General features: G+C 37.5%; 2 protein-coding genes across 2 annotated transcripts; one reads left to right on the top strand and one right to left on the bottom strand.

Annotated features, from left to right (window-relative positions):
- Positions 1-2,071: 2,071 nt before the first annotated feature.
- LOC146523800 (uncharacterized) lies at positions 2,072-5,011 on the bottom strand. Its single transcript, XM_085135159.1, has 4 exons — positions 4,591-5,011; positions 3,341-3,713; positions 3,169-3,249; positions 2,072-2,611 (listed from the first exon to the last, which is right to left on the bottom strand). The coding sequence occupies exons 1-4, from the start codon at positions 4,827-4,829 to the stop codon at positions 2,072-2,074; spliced, it is 1,233 nt and encodes a 410-aa protein (XP_084991285.1). The 5' UTR covers positions 4,830-5,011.
- Positions 5,012-5,072: 61 nt separating this feature from the next.
- On the top strand, positions 5,073-9,243 carry LOC146523799 (uncharacterized). The gene is made up of 8 exons (XM_085183710.1): positions 5,073-5,219; positions 6,251-6,375; positions 6,651-7,007; positions 7,096-7,310; positions 7,570-7,780; positions 7,956-8,103; positions 8,209-8,318; positions 8,550-9,243. Exons 1-8 carry the CDS (start codon positions 5,189-5,191, stop codon positions 8,856-8,858), a joined length of 1,506 nt encoding a protein of 501 aa, XP_085039836.1. The 5' UTR covers positions 5,073-5,188; the 3' UTR covers positions 8,859-9,243.
- Positions 9,244-13,662: the final 4,419 nt, after the last annotated feature.

The raw sequence follows: 13,662 nt of genomic DNA, 5'->3' as shown, positions 1-13,662 counted from the left end.
TAAAAGGATATTTCAGCTCATCTTGAGCTTTATTTACCAGTTACAAGGTATGAAAACGGTTTGGTTGAAATTCCATAATAAAAACAAGATTATTTTTCTCATTTCAAGAGTAAGGCCACTTAAACAGCTGCTCAGTTTAAGAAATTTATTAAAGTGTAAAAAAGTTACTAAAGTGTAATAAAACTGCTGTCAAGTTTGACACAACATGCACAAAAGCTGGAACTAAAAGCACATGATAAACATCAAATACAGACCCATTTGAAAAACAGAAACAGCATAACTCATTCACTTTAGGCCAGGTCAAACAGATTAATAGATCAGCATCAGACAAGTATCAGTACACATATCTTCACTGTGGCAATGCTACAATCACATTCAACTGTCAGATTTGATAGAAAACTCAACAACAAAACTGTCCAAAACAATAACCTGATAATATAGTTCATGCATGTAAAGCAGCGTACCTTTTATAAAACATCTGTTGAGCTCGTGTGTAGTCCAATTACATCACACAGGTAATATTTCATGACTGCATATGTCATATCTTTGTGTGTGAAACTGTAATATGGAGTGAAATCTATAAGATTATCAGCAGATATCAGTTCCGTTGCTTGTGCCATGTTTGGAATCTCTATCTTATATGACATGTAATCTCTGTCATAACAAATGGTATTGTGCTGCTGGAATTCAAAACAGTACAATGATGAATTGATCACATAGATATTTTTCACAAGCCCAAATATAGGTAAACCACTAGAACCAACAGCGCAAACAATTAATGACCTATCCCTTATGTATTTGTTACCATTTAGATTAAGCCATTTACCAGTCACTGCATGGTTTACTTCATCATTTCCAAGGAAGGCCCTTATTTTTTCTTTTAAGTATGACATGTTGCTTACTTCTGAGGTTGGTCCTAATGTGCATTCATTGGAAAAAATGGGGTGATCAAAACTATCCACATTCTGACAACATTCATACATTTGATTATGCTTTATTAAAGATTTGCAAACATTTTTAAAATTTATTTTTGACGCCCATTGTTTGAAAAAGCAATGTTTCGATTCAAATCTCATGCACATATGACGGACCATTGGTCCCAAACGTTTAATTTGGCTTGGTGTATGAATCAAATAATGTTGTTTTGGTGTGATGTTGTTATCTGGGAAAAGGGCTTTCATGTGATTCAAGTGCTGTTCAATGAGGATTTTCAACTTGTTAATTGTCTGCAGACTGATGACAGGAGCAAGTAAAATCTGAACTATCTCAATGAGTTCAAGAATGAATGCGTAGTGTTCAGTATCTTTGGCTGCATCAATCAGAAATGGCAAAATTTTCAGAAGAACAATCATTTGCCCCGAGGACTGCTTCAACTTATTGTCACTGGAAGCTAATGTACTGTAGGTAATAACACTTGGTTTATCTCTAATATCAACTGGAGAGTATGGGAAACCAGTCATTGCAGCATTGAAGAGATCCAAGTCTAGCTCTCCCATAAGAACTAAGTGTTTCAACACACACTTTATTTCTAATGGAGCAATTCCTTCAAAAATTACATGCATCATGTCTTGGGGTGTTTGTTGGATCAAGTTGAATGCTGGGAAATTAATAAGTTTGCTTCTTCTGTTTATTCCATATGTTGTTTTTAAGCTGCTTCTTAGATACTCTGTGTTGGCCTTCTCAATTTCGCTACATTGCCGGACATGTCGTTCAAATGTCCGTTCCTCAAAGTTATCCTCATCAAAATAAATTTGCATGTCCTCAAATGAACATTCACACTGCCTGCATTTACTATGAGCAAACCCAACACCCTCTTTAAACCCGCAAAGCTCATGCTGCGCCAAAGTGTCTCCACATAATGAAACTAATGCTCCAAATATTTCACGTTCACCATTTCCAGTTTGAATTTTAACTCCATTATATAGCTTCACTAAGTCCTCATGCAGCCTTTGCAAGATTCCATCTACACCACATTCAGAAAGCGCACTCTTCTTTGCAATGGCAAGTAGACGAATGGCAGCTAGTTTTGATCGATATTTAGGATTAATGTTTCCCAAAGTATAATAGAACATTACCAACTTATTTTTGGGGGCATGAGACCCAAGTGGGTTACAAATTTCAATTTCATCTGAGTAAAGGATAATCTGTAAGGCAGAGGGGTGTGCAGAAAATAAACAGACTTCATGAGTTCTCCATCTATGATATCATATAAATACTCATTTCTGTAATTTTTCTGCTCATCTATCAATGCCAAAACTCTTGGATGGGACAATAACTGCTCCAAACTTCTGACAAGCGGAACATAATGAAAACATTTGGGCACAGTAGTGAGGAATCTTTTTTTCCCTTTTTTTACCATGACAGCAGTATACCCAACACAAACCTCCTCGGACTCCACAAAATTGAAATTTCTCTTTATCACGTCATCCTGCCTGTATGTTGTTGAAACAGAGGCAAATGGATCCTCAATCTGGTCAAACACTGCCAAAACATCTTTTTCAAGTCCACTTCCATGATGCTGCTGGAAAACTTTTTGTACCTGACTTCTCAGATTATTGACCAACGATGCCTGATACTGTTGTAATGCTGCAACGACATCATTCACACCACTCTGAAAAACAGACAGAAAGAACAAACGACATCTTAGTTGTTTGCTATTAAAAGAGTTTAATTTTTAGCAAATAGACAACTTATAATGTAAGGACTAATAACGTACGTAGCTCTGCAACCAAAAAACTGCATAGAATTATTTGACTGTTCCTATAGATTTTTTTCCTCACTGAAACTGGAAAAAAAAAAAACAAACAATTTTTAAATTCCTTCTTGGATTTCTTGCAAAACTCAAATTTTTAGTTTAATTAAGATTACAATTTTCCTTTTTAAACTGAGACTAAGAGTTAGGTGGCGGAGGAAGGCTTGTGATGGGAGCAACCCTGAAAAGGATAGGCGGAGGCGAATGAATGGATGGCTGGAGACTATGACTGCCTTAGGTAAACTGGAAAGTTGGAGGCACATACAAGTGATGCTCAGTTTTGCATAGTTACTATTAGGATAATCAGAATGAATTAAAGGCTGTTACAGTTTAGGGAAAATTGTTAATAATAAATGATGAAAAAAAAATAGAGCCACATGTTAAAATAATCGCTCTAATTTTGTATGAGCACAAACCTGTGAAAGACGATGTTTCTCTCTTGCAGTCAATACAAGAGCTGTTGCTTGTCTGGTAAGAACATCATGGCAGGAGTCATCCTTCAGAAAGAGAAATAAACATAGGAGTGTAATAAACTGATAAAATGTTTTATCAAAAGAAGTTGTTATTGTTCAGTAGTGATAGACTCACCATAGATTGGCATGATGCTACTCCATCTGCGAACCCGCTTGGACAAGCTGCTGAAATGTTTGGAGTCGAGGTATCATTGTTGGTCTGGGATGGAACAAGGGGCCTTTGCGAGATATGGGCACCATCATCAAAGCCAGAGTACAATGTCTTATTACTGTCAAAAGTACCAAAATGTTCCGGGCACACACTGTCTGGATCATGCTGTATTGTGTTTTGCTCAATCACTGCATCTTCTCCTGAGTTCATTCTGGTGTCTACAACCGCATCCATTGTTGGCTGGCTTGTTGGCTGGTTTTCGACCACTGGATCAGTCCTGTAGGCCCACATGTTACTCAGACTGCTGTTCTCCGCTGATGAGGGTTCCCTCCTAGAACTGCAATTGAGATTAATTGATTAATTGACTAGTTAAAGATATTAATTACAAGCTACACTGATAATTTCTAAATAATTCTATTCTGCATTTGATAATTTACCCTAAAATATGTATGTTTTCAGACTTAGTTTAATAAATTGTTACTAATTTATTGCTGATTGATATTTGGCAGCTTAACTGTCGTTTAAAAGCTTTAAAAATCCTCAAAAACCTAAACCTGGAAAGCTAAACTCAAGAACACAGGAAACATGGAAAATGTTGCAAAACCTTACAACCTGGAGCAAGGAGCATGAGACATGAAAACCTGAGGGAGGGAACACAGATGACACAGAGGAGAAAATGCAGACGATCCGACAAAGAACAGAGGGAAGCACATACTAAATATACACACACACAGGGAAACGAGGAATTGGTACAGGTACGAAACACAGCTGACACTAATCAGATAAGAAGGGACCAGGTGGAAGCGCAACAGAATACACTGATGCAGGGCATGGGACTATCAAAGTAAAACAGAAATAAACATGAACATCAAACCAGGGACACTTGACTCAAGACAAGGGAGGCACGGAGAACACCTAAACACTGGAAATAATTAACAAATAACCAGGAAACTAACTGACACAATGAATATTAATAAACACAAACAACCAAGGAGACTCTGGACCATGCCCATCGGTTTATTTAAAACAAAAGTTTAAAAAAATAAAAAATGCTGTTTTCTCTATTAGGAGAAATTAAACACTCAGCATTGTTGTGGATCATAAGGAATTAGCATTAACATATCTACTGTTAAGCTATAAATACAAGTAGGAATCTAATATGAATACTTTATATGATTATTTACAAAGATATCAAAGTATATAGTCAGTCTCACCTTACAGATTTTTGTGTCCTAGTCGATCCGCTGCATCGTCCATTGCCAAGGTGGTCAGAGTGTGTTCGACGAATGTGATACCAAAATGAATTGTAAACACGATATTCTTTGACACATCCATCTATGCCACAAACTACACGGAAATCTGGACTATGGCTATGTGCAGAATTAATATGACTCAGTAAGGATTTGAGGGTCAGACCCACAAAAACGAAGCAGATAACACAGCGCCAAATCATTTTGTTTCACTGGTCTGTGAACGTTTTTCCCATAAAGCCAAGATGACCAGGATTATTCCATTAAGGGGTAGGAATGGCTATCCTAATTCGGTGCCTTATAACAGCTGTAGTAAGTAATAGTACCGACATGTCAGTATTTACTGAATATAATCTAACTAAATAGTCAAATCTTTAAATATATATAATTTTATAGATATAAAAGAGCGAACTAAACCATTTCTGTACACAACCCCATACTCCTGAGTTGGTACAGTCCAGCTTCGCGCCTCTAGCTTCGCGCCTCAAATTTGGATTGCAGGATTAGTAATATTTTGGGGTCCGGGATACAGTGGTACAGTGTTAAGAAATTAAGGCACGCTATGGACGAAATAACAATTGCCACCCTGAAAGGTATGTGACTGTTTTGTTTTTTCTATGTTTTGTGTTCTGCTATGTTGCATGTTAAGTCGCTAGCATGGCAGGCTATACCGGTTGTTAGCTTAGCTTGTGCGGTTAGCTTAGTTGCATTAGCATATTTAAATATGCTAGTACTATTACACTACGTACATGGGTATTTTTGAAAACTGAGATTTTCCGTTTTCATTTTAAAAAATAATCCCGTCCACACGTAAAGGCAGAAATGAAGGAAATCGCTGCTAGGAACATGCCAAAGCAACAGGTGGCGATATATTCCTAACCTGTAGAAATGTTGGCCAATCAGAAGTCTAGAAGCCTCGGTGGGAAATAGTAAAGAAAGATGGGGCATAGAAGCAGAACTGAGTTGTATGTGTGGAGGGACAGTAACTGTGTGTGTATATGTAAGCATTTAAAACTGCAGAGAGTATAATTAACAGTATTGTAGAAATTCATTTCACCGAAACAATAACGCGGTGCACAGTGTGACGTCAAAAAAGGCCCACACCTTTGACGCTGCGTTTTCTCCGTTTTTCTCATCCACACCTAAATGCAAAAACGGAGTTTTTGAAAATATCCACCCTGGCAAGCGTTTTTAGAAATCTCTGTTTAGTGTGACCGAAAACGCAGTTTACGTGTGGACGAAAGGTGCAAACGCATAGAAAAATCTGCTTTTTCAAAAATACGTGTGGACGTAGTGTCTGTGAATTTATTCAACAAGTGTGCAAAGTGCCATAATTTAATGCCAGTTTTACAGAAATTGTGGGAGTTTCAAATTTCCATTAGTGAAGTTATTTCATTATATACTTTAGCACAGGAAGTTTAAAAAAAAAAGAGACATTTGTGTGTATACACTTATATAATTGATGTATCACAAATATAATACTTTTTCCAGTCAATGGGAGGAAGGTAATTTAGAACCTGTGGAGCAGTCAGGAGGGAATATAATGGAATAGAGCATTGTTTTTAAAGCTGGCTTGCACATGAGGATAATGCAATGTAGTGATAATTGGAAACTCCTATTGCAGAAGTAAATGTTGGAGAAGACCTGCTCTCATCACTTTCACGAGATGACATCAAAGATCTGTTTCCTGGTCCTGAACATTTCCTCAGGCGTCGGGCTCTATGGCTTGCAGTGCACAAATGTGAAGAAGTAAGTTCTGTCCTATCGCTGTGTGACAAAACTGAGAACACACCAGCTTGTTTTATGCAGTTTCAAGTAATTCCACCAATACTCACTTAACAGATAGACAGTAGAATCTTGTTTATTTTTGATTTAAATCAAGTGGCCAACACATTTATTAAATATACATATTTTTTATTGTTCAACACTTTACTGATATTTTGTTGTACTTTCTTTCATGTGTAGAGACCTAAAGTTTTTGTGCAATTTTCTGTGAAATTAGCCCTATGTACACTGTATTTTAGAACAAGACTGCTGCTGAAAAAACGCTAACAACTACTGGAGATGGTGACTTCTCCAGAGAGGAACCCAGCACTTCTAAGTTTGTGACTATGTCCAACCCAGAGTACATAGTCTTCACCGACAGTGAACTTGAGCAAGCTCGACATTCCTACTTTGAAAAGAAGCGGCTGGGGACAGAGTGTGCTGAACCTTTGTCAAAGGAACTCTTTTGTCGACTCGTAAGAAACACCATGACAAACATGATTTCGATAGCAAGAGCAGCTGAGGACTCCAGATACCCCAGCAAACATGAGGTTGATGCCATGGCAAAGCGATTAATGGAGTACTACCCAATGCTTAAAGAAACGTGTGGTGAGTGGGTAAGTAGCATTTGTTCTATACCACTCTGTGTTAATCATGAGTGATGTATCTTATCATCTTTTAATTATTACCGTTTGTACCTGTTAGGAGCATGTTGCTAAAAAGCTAATGAAGAGACTCTCCAATGTCAAAAGTCCAAGGAAGGGCAAAAAACCTCCTGCGAAGAAGCCAAGAAAGGATGGGAATGAAAGCGTTGCAAAAAGTGGGGAGTCCAGTGCATCAACTATTATTCTAGACAAATCACCAGTTAGATCCATGGGCATCCCCGTGCACCACCAGGATGGCAGTGATGAAGAATGTAAGTATAATATAATGCACCCTCTTATTACACCCTGAGTGTAAATGTGGTTTGGACGATACTTTTTGTTTTTTTGTTAAATATTCTGCTAACAATGGAACACAACTGCTTCACTGTTTATCTTGGAATCTTTGCGTTCCATTTAATAGTGACAACTTGACAGGATGAATGAACAATTTTAAGATAGGTGGTTAGTTAATTTGTTGATCTAATTTACAGATATATTTTGGTATTTTTGTTTTATTGTTTTGCACCAATAACAGATTCTTTGACAGCCAAAAAACCCAGGCAAGACACTACAAGACACTTCAAGAAATATACAAAACCAAAAAACCAAATAAAGCTGCTGTTACCCAACTGCTGAACCTGGAGTTTGAGTCTAGAAGACAATTCATTAACTCTGATGCTATAAAGGAGCAGGACAGAGCAGTGAAGATACTAGAGGCATATCCTTGTTTCAGAGAACTGGATCATGTAAGCAGCACTTATTTCTTTTAGCCATCCTGTTATTCCTTTGGGGACATTTTGATATGATTTTCAAATTTCTTAAATACTGGCCCTCCTGTTTAAATTGTTATCACTTATTGTCAAGACCAGATACAGAGCTAGACAGATCTATCTCAGTTGGGTTTCTGTCTGTATTTTTCAGGTCCTTGATGAGCTGCGGAGAATTATTCAACCATCCAACTTGAAATACATTTCTGAGATAAAGGATAGATGGGAAATCTTCTACTCGAAGGTGCAGTTTTATGGTGTCATGAAGAAAGTTATGAAGCCGCCAAAAACTTTGGATGGAGGTAATGCTACAGTATCTTGATTTGTCTACATTTATGCTTTGCAGATTACATTATTTGCAATGCTTAATGGTGTTGCCCTGTCTTATTTTTATTTTTTCAAACCAGTGGAACATGCAGCAGCTGTGTTCAGAGCCCTTCCCATGCTTTTCCCTTCCAGCACAGTACCACCTAAGAAGCTGGGCATCTGTAGTGAGGCTTTTTTCCATGTCCTAAAGGTAAGGCTGCAATATTCTATGTGTATATATTGTTGAATTTTGCAGTTACTCATGTTTTCATTTTATATATTTTACTGTGGAGTCAGTCAAATATTCTTAAAGTTCAGATCCCCATAACATGTTGATGTTAATAAAACCTACAAAAAAAGTTGATCTATTTTAACTGTAATGCAGCTCAAAAATTGTGTTTCTTACGGTCTTGTTCTAATCCTCTTTTTTTCTGTCATGTAGACTTCAGAAGACCCTGAAGGCTACCTGCGTCAGCGACCCCTGGCTTGTCCAGTTCTGCTTGTCTCTGAAGGCAACTGCATGATAGCTGTTGGAACCACACCGGTGAGCACCTTTGACCGGAAGGACCTTAATGAGGGACTGCTCTATCTGATGGCATATTACTATGCCCTCCACCTCACATATCCAAAGTGCATTTCCACGCTGCTGTCTGTCTTGCAAACTGAAATACTCAAAGACTCCATCCATGACCGAGATTCAACCCCCTCTTACAAGAAGGCGCTTGGTGAGTGGAAGTCATTCATTGAGTGAGTCTCTCAGATGACAGACTCCATCTGCCTTGTTTATCAGACTCAGTGTTAGTCAGTGAGGTTGTTTTTTTTTCTCTAGAAAAGTTGTTCAAATGTAAAACACATGTTTGTTTGTGTGGTCGTTAAACTTGTTCTTCTAAAAAGTTATGTAATATAGGATTTGAAATAGTGATTGTTTTAAGCATAGGCAAAATTTATTTTTGATACCAGCCATAAGTGTGTTATACTGTTATTATTCATGTTAAAATTATCTGGAATATGCACTTCTTATATTGGCCATGTTACACAGTACCCTGCTGAAATGTATAATTTTAGACATGATTCTCCTGGAACAGACCTCAGTGAGTTACTGACCCATTGCTGTGTTAATAAATGCGCAAAACTAAGAGTGCTTTTGCTGTCTTAATTTAAGATAAATTCCCTTATTTTTAGTAGCTTTTTGAAGAGATGGTGTCTTATTCTCAGGAATTTTTGCTGATTATTGTTCTCAGAGTCGAAACATAATTCTTATACTTAGCTCAATCAAGAAAGAAACAATTCAGTTTTAAGAAAATTTGTCCTATAGTAAGGTGTTTTTTTTATGTGAAAAATCTAAATTAAGGTGTAGAATCTTAAAGTAAGCAAATAATTCTTGAAAACAGCTTGTTCAAGAAAGCATAATACTCATTTTAGGTGCAGATTTTCTAAATATCAAAGTGTCTTTTACTTATAATAAGTCACATTTTCTTCAAATAAGCATACATTTTAGACAATTTTGTCTAGTTACAAGGCATATGGTAGTTAGGTTAATTTGCTAGTTTTAAGAATTCTAGTCAAGCAACTTTTGCATTCCCCATTGGCAGATTTTTTTGCTCAAAACAAGAAAATTTTGTCAGATTTAACAATATTTGGCTTGTTTCAAGTATAGCTGTTTTTGCAGTGTACTTTCAAATCCATTTATCATAAATGTAACAAAGTGTTTAGAAAGTTAGCACATACATGTAATTTTCCATTTTCTTATGTATCCATCTATAGAACGCTGCATGTTATATTCCAAATCTACCTGTTCTCTTTCAGAAACCTGCCTTCAGAAAATGAAACTAAAGTATGTAATCACTTTCAAGATGGAGAAAGCATAAAGTTTGACTTTAGGTGACAATTATGGACACGTAATATGATAAGGAGATTCTGCAGGTCAGTAATCAATGTATTATAGTAAAAAATGTATTTTTTGTGACACAGGACACAAACATGGAAGCAAGATATGTAATTAGGATTATTTCTAATAAATATGAATTAATTAGCGCAATTTCTTTAACCACTGAGAATAACTAAATCCTTCAGGACAATGGCACATCAGTGCACTGAACTCACTATGGCTACGTTCACACTGCAGGTCTTAATGCTCAGTTCCGATTTTTTGTCTGCTTGTTCACACTACAAATAAAATGTGACAGCAAACGCGCTCCTTTGTGAACCCTCAAAGTGGCCCGCATATGCAAAAGCTGATGTCACACGCAACACGCTCTGTTTAGACCCAGACCAAACAGTATTGTTTGACTGATGGCCCTTAATATAAAGACTTGTTTCAGACTTTGCTTTAAGTTATTTTGTTATTTACATAGGGCCTAATAATTATCCTTATTACCATTTTAGAGAGGAGCGGTGCTTCAAAGGATATGCAGATTTCTGTCAGAATCTGCAGATTATACAGTATAAATAAAATGTTCATGTTGTCTTCCCAACAGTTTCACTAACATCTACATGGGATGGACACGAAGCGCTCATGTGTTCTCAATGTCTTCTCGGACGCTTCTCCAGCGCTGATAATTGGCATATGTTTCGTGTCAGTGACATAAAAGACGGATTTAATGCGACATGACCATTCAAACAGCAGTTGCGTTCTAAAACATCAGATATGTATCGGATCCAGTACCACATACGAAAGTGACCCAGATCGGATTTGAAAATATCGGATTTGTGCTGTTTTACACTGTCATACCATGATTGGATATGGGTCGCATACGGTCAAAAAAGTCCGATTTGATGTGCTTTCGCGTGCAGTGTGAACGTAGCCAGAGCCTCCACATGCTCTCCCTGTAATTTGTCCCTCGTGAATGAATTTATGATTGCACTAATTTGAATGTTCGGGGGAAAATCAAACGCATTTTACTCACAGTACCCTACAAACGTCACTGCTGTTTAGTTTTCTGTCTTCATTTATGTTGGAAGTGATAGCAGAGCTGTACGTTTGAATTTGTTTCCAAAATCCCTCAGTTAGGACATGCTATATTGTATTTAGATGGAATCAGCAAGCTAACTTCCTGCTAATTTCGTTTTCATGGATGCCTGGATGATAAACTCAATTGTTACACATGGTAGAGCAGAACGCTGATCATTTTATTACAGATGAAAGACGTTAGATAGTTTTTCAACACTCCAGTGATGCCACAGTGATCGTGTGATTTATGGACCTGCAGCGGAGTTTGAGCCAAGACACGGCTAGTGATGTCAGACTTAAAAGACCGGATAAAGAGTGATATGAACATATCTATAACTTACCGGAATGAAAATGTCTGGAGCACACCAACAGATATTTGAAGATGGAAGAGAACTGGATATCAGCTCGTCTCACAGCTGCTATCCAGACTAGACACCTTCTTTTGGTAACATCCGATACATGAGCTGCCTCATGTTGCTTCCAGGTGGGGAAAGAATGAAAAGATACACCATTTTCAACCTTATTCCCTTGCCGGTCGTGCGATCTAACTTTACAACCGACCGCACAGCAAGTACGAACCATAGCTGGCATTATCCGTGTACTTTCGCTCCTCTTTCGCTAGAGCTTTGTTCAGCCCAGAAACATGGCGCCTCAACCAAAAATCCTGGCCACGCCCCCTCTCGTGACATCACTCTCCAAAAGCCCTATTAGGCTAATCATTGTGTCACTTCCGGTATTTCAGACAATCCCTTTCCGTCAAGGATTTTTAATTTGTTGCCGTTTTTTAATTTGTTGCGCTTTGCACTTCCCAGCCACCGTAGTACACTCCAGCAAGAAGAACACCAATATAGGCATCCAGGTATTCCTCATCAGCACCATTCCAAATGTTGCCATGGATTTTTGTCCTTCAAGGTCTATGATAGCAATGATGACTTTGTTAATGCATTTAAAACCTAAAACAGGGTCAGTGCTAACACAAGGGGAAGGTAAAGTTACAAAACTGTCATTAGTAGTGATGGGATTTCCAGCTCTTTTTAGAGATCCGGCTCTTTCGGCTCCGAACCGGCTCTTCAGGTTGTTTTGTTGCTTTAATTATTTAATCATTAACAATAATATAAAATTATGCAGAAAAGGAATTACTAATGTAAAAAAGTAGTTTTATTAATATATGTTTATATATGGCCCCTAGAGACAAAGCACGTACAAACTCTAAAGCATATACAAACTCCAAAAAGCACGTACAAACTCCAAAACACATTTCTAGCGTTTACTGAACTTCCAAAACAGAGCTACCCAGATCACTTAAATTACACAATTGAAAGCATGTGTGTATTGTTTGTGTATTTATAGACAAGCACTCATATTTATTCAAATAATTAAAAAAAAAAAGTTCATTTACCTGTTACTACCACACACCAAATCCGCTTGTTGATACTTCCTGGCTTGTGTAGCCACTAGGTAACAAAAGCTCAACACTGCGCCCTAGCATCCTGGAGCACTTCTGTTGTCTTTTGTACGTGATTCTGAGTTTGTACGTGCTTCTGAGTTTTTACGTGTTTTGGAGTTTTTACGCGTTTTGGAGTTTGTACATGCTTAGGAGTTTGTACGTGCTTTGTCTCTAAGGTCCACCATAAATATACTTTATTTATTCACTCCACATAAAATGTAATAAATAAATCATATAATACAAAAAACAACTATTTACATTTTAAACTTTTAACTATTTAAATTATCAGCTTTTTCCTTTTAAACAAATTTAACGTGAAACAACACAAAAACACTGCAAACCACAACACAATTAAATATAAATTAAAATATTAACACAAAAAGAAGATGCATATTCTCTGTCATATGGGCCTGCATGATTTCTGAATCCTTTATCATCTGCAACTGAACATAGTGGATGATTACTATACCTTTCTAATGTGATGTTGTTGTCCCTCACTGTCTTTCTCTCTGGCTCTGTTCCTGCTACTGCGAGTGTAACTAAGCCCCCCCGCCTCACCCAGCGCAAAGTACAGGCCGCGTGTGCGGAGTTTAACGGAAAAAAGGGCGAGGCGAGAGAGAGGGTGAGAGAAAGAAAAAAAAACCCTCACGGCTCCCAATAAGGAGCCGGCTCGCATCGTTCACTTCAAAGAGACAGCTCTAAGAGCCATTTCGTTCGCGAACGACCCATCACTAGTCATTAGAGGTTCGAGATTAGTTGTTGATATGTGATGGAGACCAAAGTACGAATAAATATCCTCTGTAAAGAGGGTAGCGCAACAGTGACCAGCCTATGTACTTCTAAAATTCCATGCATACCTTAAGTTTTCATAGTACAGTATAGGTTATAAGACCAGGAAATAAAGCATGCTCACAAATACAGCAATAAATCACATCAAATCATTCTGACTAAAATTGACTAGAGCAGATTTAAGCAGATCGTGTGAACATTCTCAGACCAGCTGAAAACAACAATCCCTGATGGTGTTGCATGTGGCACTTGTGACATTTTGTGCCACCAGTGAGGTTTAAGAAATAAGTATGAACATAAGTCACAGTGTAGTAGTTTGGACATAAATTGTCACACTGCCATGTCAAACATATCACAATGAAACTTCAG

This window comes from Neolamprologus multifasciatus, chromosome 2 (assembly GCF_963576455.1).
Source record: "Neolamprologus multifasciatus chromosome 2, fNeoMul1.2, whole genome shotgun sequence".
Classification (NCBI taxonomy): domain Eukaryota; kingdom Metazoa; phylum Chordata; class Actinopteri; order Cichliformes; family Cichlidae; genus Neolamprologus; species Neolamprologus multifasciatus.
The sequence above is the reverse complement of the archived record's forward strand: the minus strand, read 5'-3'. Positions and strand labels throughout refer to the sequence as shown.

Bases quoted from the DNA above. Each gene is read 5' to 3' on its own strand.
- LOC146523800 (XM_085135159.1), bottom strand. From the start codon at position 4,829: ATGATTTGGCGCTGTGTTATCTGCTTCGTTTTTGTGGGTCTGACCCTC. The intron at 3,714-4,590 runs GTGAGACTGACT...TCTCAATTGCAG, and splicing joins AGGACACAAAAATCTGTAAG to TTCTAGGAGGGAACCCTCAT. The intron at 3,250-3,340 runs GTGAGTCTATCA...CTCTTTCTGAAG, and splicing joins TAGCATCATGCCAATCTATG to GATGACTCCTGCCATGATGT.
- LOC146523799 (XM_085183710.1), top strand. From the start codon at position 5,189: ATGGACGAAATAACAATTGCCACCCTGAAAG. The intron at 7,781-7,955 runs GTAAGCAGCACT...TGTATTTTTCAG, and splicing joins GTTTCAGAGAACTGGATCAT to GTCCTTGATGAGCTGCGGAG. The intron at 8,104-8,208 runs GTAATGCTACAG...TTTTCAAACCAG, and splicing joins GCCAAAAACTTTGGATGGAG to TGGAACATGCAGCAGCTGTG.